The 22460-nt window shown below is 38.2% G+C and overlaps 1 protein-coding gene across 2 annotated transcripts in view; it reads right to left on the bottom strand.

Moving 5' to 3' along the window:
* PSD3 (pleckstrin and Sec7 domain containing 3) overlaps window positions 1-22092 on the bottom strand; it is a 580732-nt gene extending 558640 nt beyond the window's left edge. For both annotated transcript variants that reach the window (XM_031950819.1, XM_031950820.1), the window contains exon 1: window positions 21259-22092. In XM_031950819.1, the coding sequence (XP_031806679.1) occupies window positions 21259-22077 (819 nt within the window). In that variant the 5' untranslated portion in view covers window positions 22078-22092. The remainder of the gene's footprint in view (window positions 1-21258) is intronic.
* Window positions 22093-22460: the final 368 nt, after the last annotated feature.

Here is a 22460-nt window from a genome sequence, read left to right as displayed (position 1 = left end):
TTTAAACTTTTCTTTTCCAACTTCGTCTGATTGCTATTCCTCTTTGCACATTCTGTGTTCCAGCCATGCTATCATCCTGTCCTTTCCTGACTGCATTTGTGTCCTTCATCCCACAGAAGTAAAATGGCTCAAAGTAATTCCTCCCTCCTGGTGCTTTTATCCTTCTCTGACCTATTCTATAAACCCATTACATCCAACTTGTATGATAGTCATTTTAGTACATATTATATGTCCCTGCTAGGCTCTGAACTCTTTGAGAGAGAGATTTTTGCTTTGCTTTTTATCCTAAGTGCTGAGTAACCCACATTAAGGATTTGGGACTTTGTCATTGTAAGAAGCACATGGTGTTACATTAAAATAAACCGTATTTAATTCAACTAAAAATTTAAAATATTCAAAAATATTTTGTGAGCCCAGAAAATATGAAGTAATTTCTATTAACGACATTCCTAAAAAATACTTAGGAGACATTCAAGCTAGAAAATTTAACGTTGATTAAACAGACAAAAAACCAAAAGTGGTAATTAATATTTTGGGAAGGAATTATTCAAATGGGTTCTTTGAAGTCAGGACAAAGTCCTAGTAACTTTGATTGTGTCAAAACTAAAATATATGTCTATACTTGGACAAGGAAAATGATCCTTTTCCCACAATGCAGTTCATTTTTTTACACCTTAATTAAATGAATGTTCATGGAATAGACACCCTGATTAGTCATTTTTTTTTCTCATTAATTAGAGTTCAATTGGCCTTTTTCTAGTGATGATGGGTATGTAGTACCATAGCCTCCAAAGAAATGAAGGTTAAAAAATCCAAAGAAAAATGTACTACAGTATAGCATAGTGGAAGGGAATGATTTACAAAACATTTCAATTCCATTCCATTCAATTTAATTAAAAAAACATTCATTAAGCTTCTGCTAAGGGTTAAGCATTTGGTTAAATACTAGACTAAAAAGATAAAACTCCGTTGAAGGAATGGCCCTCAAAAAAACTTATATTCTCTGTGAAAGCAACATATAAATAAATAAATGAACACAAATTATAAATAAGCTAGTGCAAAGTAATTTTGAGTGGGAAGACACTAGTCATTGGGCCAAGTAAAGGATAAACTTCATGCAGAAGATGGCATTTGAGCTGACCCTTAAAGAGATAGCAATAAGTCTTTTCAGTTGTATCCCATTCTTAGTGACCCCTTTTGGGGTTTTCTTATAAAGATACTGGAGTGATTTGCCATTTATTTCTCTAGCTCACTTTCCAGAGATGAAGGGGAAAGAATTTTTGAGGCACTTGGGACATTATGCAAAGCCATAGTGCAGGGATTGTTGAGAATTAGCAAGTTTTGTCAGTTGGGCTAGAACATGGAGTCAATGGGAGAGGGGAAGGGCTAAGTGGAAAGGTAGTGGAGATTGAACAGGGCTTCAAATATCATTGCCACAGTTTCTTTTTTTATCTTAGAGGCAAGAGAGCTTCTGACAATTATAGGGAAAAACTCCCAGAGGAACCTGAAAGGGGTGGGATTAAAAGCCCAGGTAGAGAGCTACCGGTCTTCATGAAGAGGACTATTTCATCACTGATGAGCTGAACAAAGCAGAGAACAGAGGAAGGATGTCAAGGGATTTTGAGATATAGAACAGGAGAAGGAATTCACAAAGGACTTTTATTTTCTCAGTAAATATCTGTGACTTGTTTTAGTTAATAGCTAAAGCCCCTGTTAGACATGAGTTCCTTGAGGAAAGGGACTATGTTTTTGGCTTTCTTTGCTTATCCAGTACTTAGCACTATGCTAGGCACATATTAGGTGTTTAATGTTTGTTAACTGACTGACTTGAATACCTAATCCAAAATACTTTTAATTGCACAACTTTGGACCTTCTTTACTAAAACATAAATAGGCTGTATTCTATATGGGTGGAAAGAATTTTCTACCAGCTAGAAAGATGATGGCAGCTAAGGTAGCAAGGTAGAATGATGGGCTTGGAGTCAGGAAGACCTGATTTTTTTCTTTTTAAAATTGAATTATTTTATTTTTAGAGGCAATTAGGGTTAAATGACTTGCTCAAGTCTCACAGCTAGTAAGTATATGAGGCTGGATTTGAATTTAGATCCTTCTGACTTCCAGGAAGACCTGATTTCAAATTCATTCTCACATACTTACTAGTTACATGACTTTGAACAAATCATTTAATTTCTGTCTGACTCAGTTTACTCATCTGTAAAATGGAGATAATAACAGCAACTATCTCTCAGGGTTTTTGTGAGGACTAAATGAGATATTTATAAAATATCAGTGCCAGGCATATAGCAGGTGATATATAAAGATTTATTCTTTTTCTTCCCTTTTTCAGAGTGGGAGTTTGCTAGGTAATTATTGAACCTTTCATATTTGCGTATAACAAATGTCTGCATACCACTTTATATTTATCAAATAATTTTCATATCCATTGCTGCATTTTGCAAAGTCACAGACTATTAGAGATGAAAGTTATCTAGTCCAACTCCATCTTATAGAAGAGGAAAATTAGAAGGAAACCAATTAGTACCTTTTTCATCCACTTTGGGTGAAACTCTCTAGTCCTTTCTCTATAGTAAGGACATCAAAAACATCCTACAGTCAAACATGGTTGCATATACCAATGGTCCCTTCAAATGCCATTGTTACAGAGAAAAATATCTTTTTTATCTTAGAGACGAGAAAACTGTTAAAGTTTCTTGGGCAGGGAAGTGACACTGTCTGGCCTGTGCTGACAATTATAGGGAGATTTGCCTGAGTTTGGAATTTCTGGGTAGCTATAAGGCTAAATGCCAACAGGATATCTGCTCAAAAACCTGTACCAATATGGTGACCCTGCTGGGAGGAGAGAGCCATCAGGCTGCCCAGGGAGGGATGAACTGGTCCAGGTCCAAGTGGAGCAGGTCAAAGGGTCCAAACCAATCAGAAGTGGGATTGGGTTCAAGAGTATCCTGCCTGAATGAGACAAGACCCCCAGTCATTATCATCATCATCATTGTCATCATCATTATCATCGTCATCATCATCATCGTCGTCATGGACCCTGGAGTCAGAGCACTTTGTGCAGTGACTCCAAATGCCTGGGTTATCTATAAGACATCCCTCATCCTTTTCAAGGAAAGGCTAGTCTGGGAGACAGAACAGTAATCTCATGGACTTGAGTCTGATCCAGACCCACTTGGGCCAGAAATAAGTGATAGAACTCAAGGACTAGTATTCAGGAAACAGACACTTTCTGGTAAAATGAGATAATATGTGCCTTGCAGACTTAAAACACCATTATTATTAGCCATCAATTAAAGCAAACCACAGTCAGACTAGGTGCAGATAGCACAAACAGTCCCCGCAGAGTCTCATGGCATTTTCTTCATGTTGACTCATTTCCCTCCATCTTAGCCAGCCCTGCATCCACTATGGCTGTTGAAGGTACCCCTCTGAAGTTTGTCACTTGGGGATGTCTGATTGTTCCTGGAGTCTGCCCGGAGTCTATTCCTTATCTATTCAGCTGGCTATAAATATCTCCCTCTCCATGAAGTTGTCAAAAAAGGCAAATTAGTGATGTTAGTGAAGGAAAGTAGACATTTGGGGAGTTTTCTTGATGAGGATAAGGGGAAGAAGAAGGATTTTGGTTCTCTAACTTCAGATTCTACATCCTGCTCCCCAAGTGTGAGGACTTTCAGAAACCAATAATGCGGGTCTGACACAGTTGTCAAAACCCTGATGAGGGTTGCTGTCTGAGTGGGAAAGTAAAGAAAAGAATGCAGACAAAAACAGATATTAAGTTCAATGGATTTTAAACATTTAAAAAAATAACTTAAAAACTAAATGGTAAGCCCATGGCAGTATGAAATAGGATTGGGCAAGAAGGGTCATTTTCTGGCTCATATGTTTGCCATCATTTAAGAAAAAAAAAACAAACAAACTAGCAATATGATCTTTATCAGAGATATTTATTGAAATGAATTCATCTCCCAGCCTCCTTCTGTTATTCTTTCATTGTGTTCCCTGACTTTCTGCAGCTGTGAAGTACTGATCTGACTTCTGTTTCATGAGTCCTGCCTAGTCCAGGGGATTCATTTATCTTGGTAAACTCTTTTTTGAAAAGTATTAGTTTTAGGAAGAGTTAGGTGGCAATAGTTCAAATGTGACCCTCAGATACTTACTAGCAATATGGTCCTAGATAAGTCACTTAACCCTGTTGCTTCCAAAGAAAATAATTTTAAATTATTTTTAAATTAATAAGCATATTTCTTCCTTTCTCTGACACTTCTAGTGGAAAAAGAAAATTCTTGTGACAAATATGCAATCAAGCAAAACAATTTTTCACCTTAGTTAGCCATGTCCAAAAATGTATCTCATTCTGTGTATTTAGTCCTGGTGAATGCTTTTGCATGGCCCAACAAGATATTTGGGTTACTCTTTTGATTAAGACTTGGACCAGACCCTTCTCCTTCAACCCTAGATAAAATCTTGACTTTGAAGATAGTTAATTGCTCTTAATTATCATCAGTATCTACAGTAGCACTGATTTGGAAGCAATACCTACTTTATCTTGGGGTATCCTGATGATAGGGAAAAAGAAAATTCAAATCTCAGGTCTGTGACATAAAGCAAAGGCCTTTAAAAAATGAAAATCTTCTAAAATAGATATTTTCTCTGATTCTCCTGATCTCTCAAACATCTCTCTAAGAAATGATATTTAGTAGATTTGAGGTAGAAAGATAGGTAATCCCTATGGGATATGTTCTTCTCACTCTCCTCCTATACTTGGAGAATGAAATGGCAAGCCACTCTAGTATCTTTGCCAAGAAAATGCTAAGTGTGGTCATAAGGAGTCAGACATGATGGAAAATAACTATATATAACTATACTATACCATAATTATAATGATCAAACTCCTATACCATCCCTTGGTCTTAATTTCTTTGTTGTAGATAACTATGATAGAAAGAGATCATAAATCCAAATAAAATGTTAAACTTCCAACAACTCCTTATAACTTTTGTGGGATGAGCCCATTTAGTAAGTTTTAGATAAATCAACAGAGATAAAAGTACCTTTTAAGTGTCTGTCACACTATTGAGTTCACTCCAGTATACCCAAAGAACAGTCATAGAGTACCCTGATTATTTGCTTCTAGTAGTTTACATGCAAATATCAGGAAATCTTTATAACAGACCTATAGGAGACCATTCATTTTCATTTGTAGCTTCAAAGAATTGCACAGGGGAGCTATTGCATTTAACAAGAACTATAAATCTTGCCCAAGTTGTGGGATCTTCCACATTAGGCTATAAAAGCTGAATGAAGCAGTTCCCGCAAGATGCTTAGCTTGTAATAATAAAAATAACTGGCATTTATACAGCACTTTAAAGTTTTTAAAGCTCTTTACATACATTATCTCATTTTATCCATACAACAATCTTGTGTGGTAAACATTACAGGTTTTATCTTACATTATAGGTATTACCTTAGAAATGGAAAAATGGGTTTTAGATAGTTTCAGTGACTTGATCCTTGATTTTGGGCTGGACAGCATCTTAAAAGTTATCTAATCTAACCCCTTCATTTTACAGAGGAGAAAACTGAGGTTTAGAGAGATTTGGTAACTTTTGTGAAGCTTTACTGAGGGGTGAGTTTCAGAGCTTGGAGCTGAATCTTGGTCTCCTGATGTTAAAGCCAATGACCTTCATAAGCAAACCCTTGCCCACCTTTCCAGTCTTCTGACATCTTAGTCCCCAGAAAACCCCAAAAGAATGGTCCTCATATTTCAGTGGGGAAGATAAGGAGACAATATGTGAACAACATCACACATATGAGATACAGACAGAGGGGATGAAAGCCATTAACAGCGAGGGAGTGGGAAGGGTGGTGAGGGAGACTTGGAAAGACCTCTTGCATAAGGTAGAATTTAATCATATTCTTCAAGCAAGCAAGGAAAGCCAAGAAGTGGGAATGAGGAAGGGAAAAGAATATTCCAAGCATGGGGGGATGGCCAGTGAAAAGTTATAGTTAGGAGAGAGAATATCTTATGTGACACAGAACCTCAAGACAAGAACCATTTTTTAAAAAGGTATTCTTTAAAATAATAACAATAACTAGCATTTGTATAGTGGTTTAAGGTTATAAAGTACTTACCATACATACCATACCTTACCATATATTACATTACATGTCATATCTGTCATATTATATTAATTATATGTCAGGTTCCATTAGCTCATAAGCTTTCTCCTGTTCCTGATTCAAATGACTTCTAAATCTAATTCCTCCAAGTAAATGGCCCTTCTATTCCCTACCTATTCAATCTCAGATTAATTATTTAACTTCTGTAGACCTTAGTCTCTGTAAAAAGGGATGCTTGGAAGGAGGAAAAGCTTCAGCAAAGAGAGAAAGGAACTAGCTATGGTAATACTAAAAAAAAAAGGGAAAAAAGAAATAAAGGAGGTTCATTGAAGCATTATTTTAAAGCAGAGAAAAGAAGAGAAAAAAGTTCAGAAGGAAACACAGATAAACAGGACAGCTTTGAAAGTAACATTAAATATACATGTTAAAAGCAAGCTAAAACATAGTAGATTCATGGTTTTACATATGTTCTTTTTCTGTTCTGTATTGCATATGGAAAATATTTTCTTTTTGATTCATCACTAATAGAGAAATAATAAGATTTTTAAATAAAAAAACTAAATTTTAAATTTTTCTTTACTTTCTAAATCTTAGTACTTCTCTAACTAATGGAAGAAAAATAGTCACTTCTTCCCCAACTCCCACCACATCTCTCTTTACTTACCACTTTTTTCTGACCCTAAGAGCAGCCTCATGGAGGTCTTGCCCTGGAATCAGGTAGACCTCAGTTAAAATACTGCTTCTAACTAGTACTTAATAGCTGTGGGACTGATAAACTCTGAGTCTCTGTTTCCTAAGAGCTAAAATGAGGGACATCATACCTATTATATGTGCCTTAGAGACTGTTGTGAAACTCCTCTGAGATAATATATGCAAAGTGTTTTGTGAACTTTTAAGAATTGTCATTTAATATTATTAATTAATGCAGACCTTGAAATTATGAGGTACTTTGAGCTATACAACCACTTTATTCCCAATTACTAAGGGTGGGAAGTAGTGAAAATATAATTTAAAAATGAAATGGCTTACCCAAGAGCTACTAAGTCTCAGAGATGAGAGTCCTTATGACTCCAGATTCAATTCTCATTCTGCCATATTCCACAAACTAATAGATTTGCTTGCATAACAATCATTTTACTTGTTCAATTGATTTTTTATTTTATTAAAATTTGCTCATTTATTTAGTATTTTCCAAATATGTCTTTCCATGCTTGACTTTGCCTGTCTTAGAGTTTACCCTTACTAATTTAGAGAAACATCAGAAGATTTGAATGAACTGATGAAAAACGAAATGAGAAGAACCATAAGAAAACTGCCTAAGGACTATAATAGTAGAATATACTGCTGTTGAGTGATTTCAGCCATATCTGACTCTTTGTGACTCTATTTAGAGTTTTCTTGACAAAGAGGCTGGGATGGTGTGCCATTTCCTTTTCCAGCTTATTTTATAGATGAGGAAACTGAGGAAGACAAGGTTTAATGACTTGCCTACAGTCACATATCTAGTATCTAAAGTCAAATTTATCTCAGGTTCTCCTAACGCCAAGGCTTGTGTTCTATTTAACCATATTACATACCTGCCTGCTATAGAATATAGGCAAAAAGGAAGTATACCAAAAAAAAGAAACAAATTTCTGAGTAAAAGTAAGCACCAGTTTTAGTCCTAGAGAACCAATGATGAAAAATACCTCTCTTCTTTTGATTAAGAAGTAGGGGATTGGGGTAGTATGTTTGCTTGGTCAGACTAACCATGGTATCAGTTGTTTTTGCTCAACAGTTTTAAGGGGCAGTTCACTTCTGAGAGCAGGGAGGTTGAAATGACTGTGGTAGAAAAACAAAAAGCATCTATAAAACTTATTTTTAATATATTTCAACTTCACAAAGGCAAGAGTCACCACATCTTTTAAAACTTCCTTTGTACCATAGCAGCACCAGGTCATAGTATTGAATGAAGCTATTTCATAGTGAAATAGAATAACCTGTAGCTCATCAAAGCTACAATCCCTGTATCTAGTTTTCATAAATAATTACTGATTGGATTTACATAATACCTTTCCTTCAAAGAGCTAAGGGCACTGAACAAAGAGACTTGAAAGCATAGACAAAAACAAATAGCATCCATGATTAGTTTTCACAGTAGGAAAAAAAAAGAGGGAGAGAAAAGGAAAGAATTTATCTACTGAAAAGTTAGCAATGAGAAAAGAGGGGAAAATGTCTATCTAATGTGTAATATGAGCTTTAATAAGATGAGTAAAATAACTTATTTTCTCATTCAAAAGTCAAGAATACCACTGCGATAATGTTGGTGTATAAACTGATTCTGGATTAGAGATAGGCATTTGAGGGCATTGCTCAGAAAGATTATCTGAAAAGTAAATCTAAAAAACAAGATAACCAGTTTTAACTAAAGAGAAATATTACAGTGATCCTTTGGAACAGCTGCTTTCCAATCCTTAAAAGCATCAACCCAAATCACCCGAGAAAGAACACATTTTTTGAATTACAACATCATGTGAAATTCATGAATTCCAAAATAATTTAGTATTCCTTTCTATGTTGGTTTGACCCCTGGTTGAGGCTATGACAGTTTATTTATTTAACTTTTGTTCTCAATAGTATTTTCCCCCAAAATACACGTAAAGATAGTTTTCAATATTCATTTTTGTAAACTTTGTGTCCTTCCCTTACCTTATCCCTCCAGTAAGCAATCTGATATAGGTTAAATATGTGCAATCCTTTTAAACATATTTCCATATTGCTAAGGACATTTTCTAAATCTCTATTCTCTGCACCTAAACAATCAGTTAAGTGATGAGCTCTGAATGAGGAATGCATGAGCTTCCCTGTACTTAGTGATTTATGAATACGAAAAGGATATCCAGGAGAAAGTGATGAAATTCACAACAAAAACTCAAAATCCTATAAGAAATGCAGACTAGCCGGAACAAATGAAGCAGTCAACAAGCATTTATTGAGCACCCATTACATACATGGCCCAAGGAAATATATGTATATGTATATGACATTTAACATTTGATATTATATTATATACATCCTATACATATGTGTACATTATATATACATATGTGTTGTGTCATATAAGACATATATGTTCTTTCTCTATAAAGTAATGGGACTTTGGAAAAGGGTTTGGAAGTTTTGATTTTAGACTTTCAGTGTCTTTTGACAGTTTCAACAGATTGGTTGCTATTTGGGAAAATTAGCATCAGAAAATAATAGCCCTAGAGCTGGAAGACATTGCCAAGATCATCTAGTTCAATCCCCTCATTTTACAGATAAGGAAACTGAGGCTCAGGGTAAGTTGACTTGATAAGAATCACACAGAAAGTAAATGACAGAAACAGATTCTGAACCCAGGAGTGAAGTAATGTGTGATTAACTGTGTTAGGAAGTAGGAAATAGGTATACAAATTTCAATTTTATCACTGAATCATTGGATAATTTGGGTAGCAACTTTAATATGCTAGGATTCAATTTCTCCATCTGTAAAATGGGGGAAATAGAATAATGTCTCCTTTATCCAGGTTCAGTTAGGAATGAATGAAAAAGCATTTGTGAAGTACTTATTATGGGTTAAGCACTGGGGAAACAGAGTTATCATAGTTCCTGTTCTCAGAGAGTTCATATTCTAATAGGGAAAGACACTTATCCAGTCAACCTTAATGATCCAGAATATGGCTTTGAACCAGGCAGGAATTAAAAAAGGTCTCTTAAAGCCAAAAGAGATGTCACAGAGTCCATGTACTTTCCTGATAGGAGAACCCTTCGGGCTCTGTACTCAGAGCCTTTTGTTCTGACTTTGGACACAAGCCTAACAAGGTTAGTGATCCATTTTTTGCAGCTCACATCAGATCAGAAGCAGCAAATTAGAAGTGATTTATGTCTTATGGTAGTGAAAGAGGTGAAGGGCTATAGAGGGAATGTACTAGAGGCAGGCCCATTAACCGTAGAGAGAAGGGAAAGCTGATAGTCTGATAGTAAAAAGGCAGACAATAGGAAAAAATTGATAAGAGGCAGACACAAGACCTCGGCAATTATGAAGGGAAACAGAGTAAAAAATATCACGGAAAAATGTATGAGCAAACAAGATGAAAGGCTGGTCATGTGGGGAAAGTGAGGGATAGTACATCGACAAGCCAGGTGCTCCATTGATCTCTTCCTCAAGAGAATGGGAAGAGAAAGCAAGGAAGGTCAGATGGAACTCTTGTGCAAATTTGTGGGAAAGCAAGAACTACACAAAATGATCAGGTATGGATGGGTTGAGCTTTCTGATGTGAAAGGGAATATTCATATTTATGAGATATTAGAAACACTGGAATATTATTGTTTTTATAGAAATAAATAATTTTGACCACAAATTGTCAAAAATGGAAGTTAAAAAAGTCACATAAAGAGATAAGCTTCAGCTAGTTACTTTTATGGGGCGATTTATTCTCCCCAAATTCCTAAAGAGTCTTGGGAATAGCAATCACTCCATCTCCTCATCCCTACCAACCCAGTTACTCTACAGACATCATCCAGAGGAGCAATTCTTGTGCCTAACTGACCTGTAAATTGCTGGGTACTGGAGCTTTCACCTTCTCAGCAACTATAAATTGCTGAAAATCCTAAAAAAGAAAATTCTCGACGCCCAAGTCCTTAGCATTGTCAAATGGTTCTACATTAGAAATGGTGGTGATTTTTATTAATAGAAACATCTGCTTAAAGAAGATGTATTATTATGTATTTTGCCACTGGGCTTTTCCATGTGACTTGCAGCTCAAACCTCCTATACATGTCTACCCCTATTAGAATTTGAGTTACTTGAACTTTTTTTTTTTTAATTTGTGTCTCCAGTGCTTAGCATAAATGCTTTTTCATTCATTCATTCATTTCACTCATTCATCTTCACTCCTTACAGCAGCTGTGACTTTACCTTTAAGATATAATAATACAAAAGTTCTAGGAAGATAACATGGGCTCTGGAAATGAGACAGAGTCTGATTGCTGGAACATCATGCCTCAGTAAATGATGTGCTTGTTGGATTTAGCAGCTAAGGAGTTAATGTCAAATCCCACACCAATACTAAGTCCTGAAAAACGAGAGTTGCATTCCAAATAAGTTGACTAAATATAATCACAGGAAATATGCACAACGAGGAGGGCAGCCAAAAAAAGAGTCAGGAGCTGCTGATTACTTTATAAACTGATTTTAAAAATGCCGAATTGCAACTGCCAGACAATGCTAACTATATGCAAGCCCTATCCCTTTTTTCCCCCCTTTACTTTTGAAATAGTTCTGCTGATGCTGATTTTTAAGTACAGTGAATTCAATAGAACCCAGAAATGGTTCAAGGCAGTGGTGTCTATCTCAGCTCTGCCTACTTTTAAACATAGTGAAATTCAGCCCTCGATAGGTATATAATATTGCAAACTATTATAAAGCCCCACAAGGCTGAAGGGAAGCTGAAAGGATGTGATTGATAGGTACGCTATATGATCAAATATATGCCTAAGAACCTATATATTTGAGTGAATTCCATATTTTTGTTTTATTTTTATACTCACTAGGAAAAAATATTCTAAGAAATGAAATTTCATCCATCATTATAGCCAAATTCTTCTTTAAACTTCTCCAAATCATGATTTGGCTTTCAGGTACTGTTTAATTATAAGGAACATTAAAAAAATAGCTCCTTCGACCCTGAATTTAAAACTGCTTTCCTAATCCTGAGAATATTATAACATCACTTCAGAAAAACAAAAACAAAAACAAAACCCAACCAGCTTTTTCATCCAGCTTATCTGATACTCTGTCATTCATCATTTAACTTGCCCATCTGAAACCTTTAAAAATGCTGGTGGAAACTGAATAGCTATCAGTTTTCAATTCATATGTTAGAGAATAAAAATATTTTATTAAATTATATTATTTTGTTCAGAGAGATAGATAAGAAACCAAATGGAGAAAAGTGGTAGACATAGATTGGTATTTTACTCCTAGCTAAATTTCAAGACGCTGAAAGAATTCTGATAACAATTTTTTACTCTATAATCATAATTTTATACAAATGAATTGTTGACTGAGGTGAAAATGATGCATATTTTTTGAATGTACCCAAACACAAAGTAAATTCTTTTTCCCTTGTAGTTTTGAAAGGAAAAGATCTGATTACCAGATACCATATACCATCCTTCTTTGTAAATTTTGGACTTTCTGAATTAAAACTTGCATAAATATTATCAAAAGTTGCTGATTATCATTATTGCTGTTGTTTCTGCTTCTCTTCCTCTTCCTCCTTCTCTGGAAGTACATTGACTACTCTTGGGCTTGATCCCAATGCTGATCAGTACAAAAGCTTTCATCTATTTTGTCCTTCTGACCAAGGCGATCATGCCCTCCTTGGGCATCTTGGTAGTCCTTCATTCCTGAGTTCACCATACTACTACAAGACTTGACACAGATATCTGAAAAGCCTTATTGCTCCTCAGAATTCTTAAGCTCAAGTGATTCACCAGCTGCAAACCCTATAGGCATGTGCTTGAATTTATTCTTAAAGATTTAAAAAGTCCTTACTCAGGCCTTGATAGCACAGGAATTATAGAAACTTTTGTCTATACCTCATTTTTTACAATAGCTTTTTATTTTTCAAAATATATACAAAGATAGTTTTCAATATTCATCCTTGCAAAAACCTTGTGTTCCATATTTTTCTCCTTCTTTTTCCCATCCCCCCCCTCTCTTAGAAAAAGTAATCTAATATAGGTAAAACATGTTATACCTCAGTTTTCAAAAAGAGAAAATCCCTGACTTCCTGCTCTGAAAAGCAATTTTAAATCATTCTTCTATAGATAATAATACCTTTATTTGCTGGGAACTTAGGTTACTTAAACCAGGTAGAACTTGGATGCATTTTTGCCACTAGAGATATAAATGGATTGGGACAAACTGATGGAATCATGAAACTTTAGCCCGGGATGGACCCCTAAAAGTCATCAAGTCCAAAACCCTTATTTTACAATGAAGAAAACTTACAGAAAGCAAATGATTTGCTCTGGTTCACAAAGAGATTTAATGGCAGAGCCAGAACAAGAACCCTGGTCTCCTGACTTCCACTCTAATGTCCTTATTTAAGTTTATAATATTCTCGCCTTTTACCTCTGATGTACACCTTCCAAGGAGGAGACTGGAGATGTGAAAAGCTTAACAATTATTCCGTAGTAGCATCTTTTTGACAGCAGGATATAAAGGAGTATGACTCAGAAGAGAAGAAAAGGGGGATGATGGAATCTTGAGAGAAGTCACATAATGGAACCCTTTGGAGATCACTATGCTATCTTTTATTACTGTTGAGTCATTTTTTCAGTCTTAACCAACTCCTTATGCCTCCTTTTTGGGGCTTTCTGGGTAAAGATATTGGAGTGGTTTTCCATTTTCTTCTCCAGATCATTTTACAGATGAGGAAACTGAGGTAGACAGAGTTAAGTGACTTGCCCAATGTCACACGGTATCTGAGGCCAGACTTGAACCCAGGAAAATGAATTTTTCTGATTCTCAATCCAGTGCTCTACCCACTACGCCACTTAGTTTTCATTTATTCAAACAGTAAATCAAGACATCTGTGTTGTGATTAAGAGGGCAAAAATGCTAAAAAAATACTTTCTAAAGCAAATTAAGACTGGTTTCCCAACCTGTTATAAAATATTCTTCATGGCACTGTTATTTAAACGCCTACTCCTTTTACAATTACTCTATGTGTATTTGTGCTATTTTCTTTGGCTCTAGTTTCTTTTGAAAAATTCAAAAGTGTGCATAGGAGATTTGATGTAAAGGCACCCTTCTATGCATTAAACAAAATTGATCCCAACAAAAAAACAAGAAAAGCCAAACAGACTCTTGGGGAGTGAAATGCTACCTAGATGAGACAAGTTACCTCTTTGACAGGACTAAATAGTCTTATAGGGCCAACAATCAGTTTCCAGAATGGTTTCATTCAACTAAAAATCAGGTCAGTGAAGGAAAATCCTTCTGTGGAGTTCTGTTTCTATGGCTCAATATAGTGCTGATTTCACAGCCTTGGAGTCCTAAGGGATATGTGGAATTCTTTAAAGAAAGTTCGATATTAAAAGGGACCCTAAGTAACATCACCATTACAGAAGCAACACTGACTGTAATAGCCTTGGAAAGGTGACTCATTATGACTATGAGACCATTCCAATGCTTCTCTTTTACCTTGACGATAATTTCAATCAAATGTCATTGTAATAATCTAATTATGTTTTAGAACATTTCACCTTCATTAAACTATCAATCACTCAAACATTTATTAAGCTCCTATACAATGTTCCAGGCACTGTACTGAGACTTTCAAGTTGAAAAGGACCTTAGACTCATAGATATAATAGAATATTTGATTTAGAAGGGCCATTTGTATGATTATAGTGGTAGGAGCACTGGACTTGAAGTTGAGAGTCCTCGCTTTGAATCCTCCCAGTAGAAATTGCTCAGTTATATAACTATAAACAAGTCCTTTAACCTCTCTGGGACTTAGTTCCCTCATCTATAAAATGACAGTATTGATGTTAGATAAATATCAGAAGCAGGATTCGAATATTGGTCTTCCAATTTTGGAATTTCAATATTGGCTGAACCAAGACTTCTGGCCTGCCCTGTTATTTCTTTTTTATTTTTTTTTATTTTTAACTTTTATTTATGGTGAGAAAAATGGTGTTCAGAGGAATAAAGAAATGAACCCAAAAGAGCTAGGACTAACTGCCTTGGTCTCCTAAGTCCCAGGTCATAGCTTTGTCTACTATAAATGACTCTCTTCTAAAGAGCTAGACATACTTTTAAGAACACTACACTCACACCTTATTTTTAATTTCTCACCATCATGTAGAGGTAACCCTTCTCCTTAAAGGAGCTGCTATTGAAGTATATGTATTGGTTGGAAAGATCAGAGTATGGATGTAGAGACAAACAATATGTCAGTTTAGCTAAGTTTGGAGAGACTCCACACTTGACTTTGAAATGGCAAAAAAATTTTAGCTATAGTCTCACAGATCATTTGCAAAAGAATAGAAGGGACTGAAATCTGTACTGGTGCAGTATTTATACTTGTGAAATCTCAGATCACTAAAGCGACTCTATTTTTAAGAATAGCCCATGAAGGCACATAGAGTCGAAATGTGTCTGGAGTTACCTGGTGAGATTCTGTACTAAAATTTGGATTGCCTTGTCTACAGCACTACTGGGCAGATCAACAGTGTTGTCATTTGGTCCTTCTGAATTCTAGTTAATCCTCTTTATATTCACCTCCCTACTGCTATTGTCCTTTGTCATTCCCTGGAAGTTGGAATAAAACTTACAGAGGTAAATAGTCATATAATACCAGCTGAAATCTGGCTGAGACAAGAGTGAATACAAGGTACCAAGAACAGAAAAGTCCAATTTTGAGGAGAAAAACATTGGTTTGTAGAGGGGGCCACTTGAGGTTGCTGGGTTATTTTTTTTTAGGTTAGTTGGGAAGGGAGAGTTTGGAAAACATGAAATGTAAGTAATGCTGCACTGTTGGTTTAGAAACAAAGATGTATTATACATAACTTAGCTTGTTCATAAAAACTCCATACTTGGTATATTTAGACATATGAAAGCCTAGATGATTCAGGAAAAATGATGCTTTTTTTCTCCTCCTGATTTTATAGGGAAAACCCAGAAAAGTCTTTGGAAAAATTTTTGACATTTAAAAATGAATTTCTTTGACTTTTCAGGTTTTCACATTTCCGGCTCAGAGCTAAAGCCAAAGTACAATAATGCCTTTTTTCTTTTCATAGAGTCAGCAGGTCAAGGAAGCCATAATATGGAAGGTGAGCTAGACCCAAGCGAGGATTTTCACCATTATCAGCAATGACATAACCCCTTATACGTATATAGAGAGAGCTTTTCAATTTATAAAGAACTTTAATGTATCTTTAATCACTATAACAATTGGTCTCCAGACCAAAAAGTCTGGTTGATTATGTCCATACATTTGCTTACAAAGTTATCTCTGTCTGGTGTGCCCTTTCCTGTTTCATCTTATCAGATTCTCAGACATCCTTTAAGATCCAGTTTAGGTACCATAGTCTCCATGAAGCCTTCTTTGACCTTTCATTTAAAAGTGATTTTTCCTTCCTATGATTTAACAGAACATTTTGTACTTTTTTTATTCACTTGTCATATTCTAATGCATACTATCATTATATGTGTACATGTCCTATCTATCCAATGAGATGGTAAAGTCTATGAGAATAGAGCCATCTCTTAGTAGTCCTATATCAATAGTAAGAGTTGAGTAGTTGTTCAATTGAATTGAGTTGAGTGGAATATCTCTATGGATAGATGGAAGTTTTTATCCATTTTTTTTTTTTTTTTACACAGATGTGGGAAGTGAGGCTCAGAAAAATAAATTACTTACTCAAGGTCACACTGCTAGTAAGTGGCCAGAGCTGAGAGTAGCCCACAGATCTTCTGACCTTTCTCTTTTCATATTTAGACTAAACTGGGCAGCTGGGTGGTACAGTGGACAGAGTGCCTGGCCTAGAGTCAAGAAGTTTCCTCTTCTTGAGTTTAAATCCTGGGCAAGTCACTTAACTCTGCCTCAGTTTCATATATAAAATGAGCTGGAGAAGGAATTGGAAAGCCAGTATCTTTGACAAGAAAATCCCAAAAGAACAGGATGCGAATGCAAAGCAACTAAACAAAAAATTGAATAACCTCCAGAAAGTTTTAATGGTATGTCACTGAGCTGGAATTCTGTGGATCTCTAAAACCTGGATCAAGCTACCACCAGAATGAAATGGAGTAAACATAAGCAATTCTAGATTACTAAGCAGAATTTCCACGCCTTCTCCAACCATCACCCAGTAAATACATCCAGAAATGTGCACATTGTATCCCCAAGGCATGGGGAACTACTAACTGTGCTTTCAGGAAGCCCCAACCCAGGCCTCTGCCACAAAATAATTGAAGGAGATAATAATTCCATTAACTGCATTCACCCTTTACACCCCTCAAAGGGAAGTGGATCATTGCTTTTCCTTCTCTACCCACACTTCTCTAACAAAAAGGCAGAAAATCAACCATTTTCGATAATGGCACCCATAGGAAGACAGAACTTTGATATATGATTCAAACTTTTCTGCTTAGAAAATTGGCATGGGGAAATCAGTCACACAGTACTTAAAGGGTCAGAAATGGAGGTTCTCTGTCCTATAATAATGCTCCTGCTCATGGTTATTCGTAACTTAACAATTATCATCCATCATGAATTCTAGAGAGCAAGGACCTTGCAGATTCCTGCTGGGGTCATCATATTCCCCACTACTCATGCATTACACACATAACCAGAAGTTCCTAAATACCAACTTTTGTATCATTTTGCTATGACTCATTCTAAACTTTAAACTCTAAAACAATGAAATAAGAAGCACGTGTCCTACTCCTAAATTAATCTCATCAGTCTAAAGGGCAGGGTAATGAACTGTGGTTCGCTATATCCACGAGTTCCGGTCTCAGTGAGTTGTTTTCCCCAACTTGCTCTGTGTGCCTAACAGAATGTGTACCAGATTTGGGGCACTTCTGGCAATTTTGCTAAGCTTTTCAACACTCCAAATGGTTATGAGCTTGGAGTACAGTGCAGCTGGGTGACAGGAGATGGGAGACACAAAGTTTAGGAGCAAAAAACAACTACAAGTAATTTTAGGGATCATCTTCATTGTTCAGAGAAGGAAACTGAGGTCAAGGGAGTGGAAGGGAAGAATCACATAGCCAAATCAGTGGCAGGGCTGAGACTAGAACCCAAGTCTCCCAACTTTCAATCAAGTATTCTTTCTATGAATTAGGGGAAGCTTGAAGATGTATGAGGGCAGAAATGCCCACCAGTGCTACTCCTAGAGAGGTCACAATATCTGGGCAGCAAGACCATGGGAGTACTTTTCTGTCTTCTCCTCTAGTCCAGGGGTTCTGAAGTGGGGGCCCCATGGGCTTCCAGGGCATTGACCCATGGATATCAGGATGGGAAAAATTACTTTCACTAACTCTTAACTGAAATTTAGCATTTTTTTCAGTTATTCTGAGAAGGGGTCATCATCCATCCATAGACTTTACCAGATTGTCAGAGGAGTACATCACACACACACACACATGTCCTGTTCCTTCTAGCTCTCTTTAATTAGTTCTGTTCTGTTCCCTCATTAAAATATAAGTTCTTTAAGGGCATGGATTATCTTGTTTGCTTATATATTGCTTATATACATATTATTTAGCATTTAGCAAGGTACCTTGTACCTTGTACATAGTTGCTGTTGTTCAGTAGTTTTTTTATGCATCTGGCTTTGTGGGGTTTTCTTGGCAAAAATACTGGAGTGGTTGGTCATTTCCATCTCCAGGTCCATTGCAACTGAGGAAATTGAGACAAACAGAGGTCGGTGACTTGTCCAGGATCACACAGCTAGGAAGTGTTTGGGGTCACATTTGAACTCATGAAGACTAGTCTTCCTGACTCCAGACTTGGCTTTGCTCTTTCCTTTGCATCGCCTAGCTGGCCTTTGTTCGTAGTAAATACAGTAAATTATCTGTCTGTCTGTCTGTCTGTCTCTGTATGCCAATCTATCTGTCTCTATCTATCTGTCTGTCTGTCTATCTACCTGTGCTGTCCATCTATCTGTCCGTTTATCTATCTATCTGTCTATTTACCTGTCTATCTGTCTGTCTATCTATTTAGCTATATCTATCTGTTTGTCTATCATCTATCATCTGTCTGTCCATCTGTCCATTTGTCTATCTGTCTATTTATCTATCTTTCTGTCTGTGTGTCTATCTATCTACTGTCTGACTGTCTATTGTGTTTTATCTATCATCTATCTATCTATCTATCTATCTATTCCCTGACCCAGACTTTCATCTCTTTTCTTTCCATAAGACATACCCACTGAACCAGTGCCTTATGTATGCATGGAAAGCCCAGAATGCTCCAATCCAGGCCAGAGGGGGGACAGTTATTTAAGAAGTTCACTCAAAATAAATGGTTAAGTTAAAAACATGGCAGAAGGAGGTGCTAATTAGGTCAGATCTATATACATAGCCAAACTCAGGAAGGAAAAGAGGAAAGGAGACAGAAAAGTAGTTCTGAGGATTTTTGTTGAAGAGCTGGGGGAAAAGAGAGATTAGGAAGGGAAGAAAGGGATTTCTAGTCACTAGAATAGTTTCCAAGTATACAAATCACTGCTGGGTCTGCTCCTGCCCCTCACCAATAATTCTCTGTCACAGTGAGTGTACCATTTATCCCAAATCTCTGTAGGAAATGAGAGACTCAGAAACACAGATGGAATGTAAGTTATTTCTCAAGAGGGAGACTCTAAAATGCTTCCCCCCCCCACTTCAAGGCTGTCTTTAGAAACAGGATTGGGGCTCCCAACCATGTAAATACAAGTAACCTACTCTCCCAGAAAAGAAGCAATTATGAGGTGAAAGGAGAAAGTAAATCAGCAGTGAGGTCTGAACTGGCCCAAACTGCTGACCAAGCCAAGCCTACTTCCTGCTCCAAGCAGAGAACAGCTTACCCTTTCTGCTGTGATTTCCCCAAGGGATCCCGTGACATCAGTTTCCCATATACTGCAGTTATAACCTCAAACGCACCCATTCTCCCACCCCTCCCCCACATAAACCATACACAAATAGGATGGGGGTATTTCCAGAACTTTAGGAAGGATCATCTTTCCTTTGCTTCAGCCGATGCAGGATTGAGCTATAGTCTCAGAGTTAGAGGTGAGCATTGGAACATAGGGGTGGACATGATAGGAATTGTAGGTGATCGATAGGAAATATGGACCAAAAAGATGTTTTAAAATGAGTCAGGCAGGAGGCAAGACTATAGCATTTTAAAAGAAGAAGGAACTTGGATCCACTGCCCCCTCACTTACAGGTAAGGAATATCTATGACCCCAGCCCTCCCTGACTTAAATCCAATGCACTTGTAAGTCATGACATTACCTTCCTGAAACCTTTGAGAACAAAGGAGAAACAATGAATGCCCTGTGACCCAGAAAAGGCAAACTATGAAGTGTGATATCAAATTGAATTATTATCAAAAGTTATCCAAAGTCACAGAGTTAGACAGCCAGTCAATAAAAATTATTGAAATGCTCATTATATGCCAGGCACTGTGCTAAGTGCTCGGGATACAAAGAAAGGCAAAAGACATCCCTGCCCTCCAAAAACTCACACTCGAATGGGAGAGACAAAGTGCAGACAACTCTACAAACTGTAGATAATCAGAAAAGAGAGGCATTGGGATTAAGAGGGTTTGGGAAAGAGTTCCTGTAGAAGGTGGATTTATGGAAGGAACTTGAAAGAAGCCAGGAGGAGGGAGAACATCCCAGTCATGGGGGAAAAGTCAGTGAAAATGTCTGGAGTCAAGAGATATTGGTTGTTTATTGAGGACAGCCCAGAAGCCAGAGTCACTAGACTATGGAGTAATTTGTGGGGTGGGGAGAGGTATAAGATGTAAGAAACTAGTTAGTGTCAAGGACAGAGATTTAAGCTTGATTAGGAAGCCAGAGGCTCAGCAGAGACAGAACTGAGATATGAGAGGAACAGGCTCCAAATCTGGAAAACCCTTTCAACTAGAAGGGCTCCCTCTGAAGGGTTCCTCCATCTAAGCTGAGCCACAGCTGCCCTAGCCCTGTCCCAAGAGAAGTCTGGTCTAGGTATAGTGCTGACCTGTATCACAGGCAAGCACAGCATGACTGTAACCAAGGAGAAAACTGTGAAAGAGGGAAGGAGATGCTTCTGTTGTGTGAGAGCATTGGATCTGTGGATAACGCGTTCTGCTTGTAGTAATGAAGACCTGAGTTCAAATCTTCTTGATTTTGACTTACTAGCTGTGTGACTTTTGCATGTTCACTTACTGTCTCTGGGCCTCCATTTTCCCATCTGTAAAATGAGTATGCTGGACTCCAGTTGCTTCCAGCTTTAAGTCGATGATCCCACAACCTGCCCACTCCCAGCTCAGGCTTCTGGGATGACTAGTTAGTAAGCTTGGGCAGATTAGGTCACGGAGGCTTTTCAGGCCTTCTTACCTTTAGCCGGGGGGCGGCAGGGGGTGCTGGGGAAATCCTGCTGGTCTGCACCCAGGGGCAGTACCTGTGTTGCTCCGCTCTTACTGCCGACACAGGGGTGCTGGCTCCTCTTTTACCATTCCTTAGCCCCGATGCACAGCAGCCCCGACTTGCAGCTGGAAGCTCCTGGCGCTGCTCCGGAGGTGGGATGGACCCTCCAGCAGCATCCGCAAGCCCCTGTGTGGCCTTGGGAGCCCTGCCACAGGTAGCTGCCTGCAGGGCCGGGGGACCCAGAGCGTCCCTGGGCCGGGCATCCATGCTCCACAGGGCTTGGGGAGTGGGAAGGACAGAACAGGGACTGCAGGGTGTGAGAGAGCCACTGGTCCCATTGCTCATCCCGGGAGCCGGACTGGGAAGGCTACGCGCCCATGTCTGTGGCTGCCCAGGTCCCTGAGGGAGCAGAGCCTGGTGTGGCAAGAACTGGGACAAGCGAGCCTTCCTCAGGACTGGCTCTCTGGCTTTTCCCTTCTCTTCCTCCTTCAGCAAAAAGCAGCTGAGTGCAGCTGCCCCCTCTGCCCCATGGCCCTCTGCTGGCAGTGTACCCAAGGGAGTCCCCGCCGCCCCTCCTGTGAGCCGGAGGGCTCGCCTGGCGGAGGGCTCGGTCCTGGGACTTCGGGAGCCCCGCTCCTCCACCGCTCCTCCCCGGGCAGCTGCTGAGGCTGTGGTTGTGGCTGGGGCTGTGAGTGCCGGAGACGGGGCGGGAGTTCGGGTAGGGGAGGGCTGCAGCTGGATGAAGAGGAAGGAAGTTTTCATCTGCTGCTGCTGAGACTGCTTAGCCATTTCCTCCAAGGGGGTAGGGCTGGTCCTTGCTGGGGGCCGGGATCAGAGCACAGCAATCAAGGATGCAAACATCTGGGGAAACTAGACCAGTCACTCTCAGGGGTCAGCTGGACCACTCCGCTGTCAAACCTGGGAGAAACAGTGAGAAAACTTCAGTTAGTCAGAAATTCAACGTGGTGCATCTGGAAACCTGAGACTTCCCTCGCTGTAGTCGCTTTGCAGAAAAGTATGAAACAAGTCAGCACAAAATATAAAATTCTGGGGTCACACTTGAAATGGAGACGGAAGTATGGGACAGTTGGAGGAACTGGGTTTGAATTCCCGTTTTGCCACTTACCATTCTCATGGCCTTGCATAAATCACATCAGTTCTCCATGTCTCAG

Source organism: Sarcophilus harrisii, chromosome 2, assembly GCF_902635505.1.
Source record: "Sarcophilus harrisii chromosome 2, mSarHar1.11, whole genome shotgun sequence".
In the NCBI taxonomy this organism is placed as follows: Eukaryota; Metazoa; Chordata; class Mammalia; order Dasyuromorphia; family Dasyuridae; genus Sarcophilus; species Sarcophilus harrisii.
The sequence above is the reverse complement of the archived record's forward strand: the minus strand, read 5'-3'. Positions and strand labels throughout refer to the sequence as shown.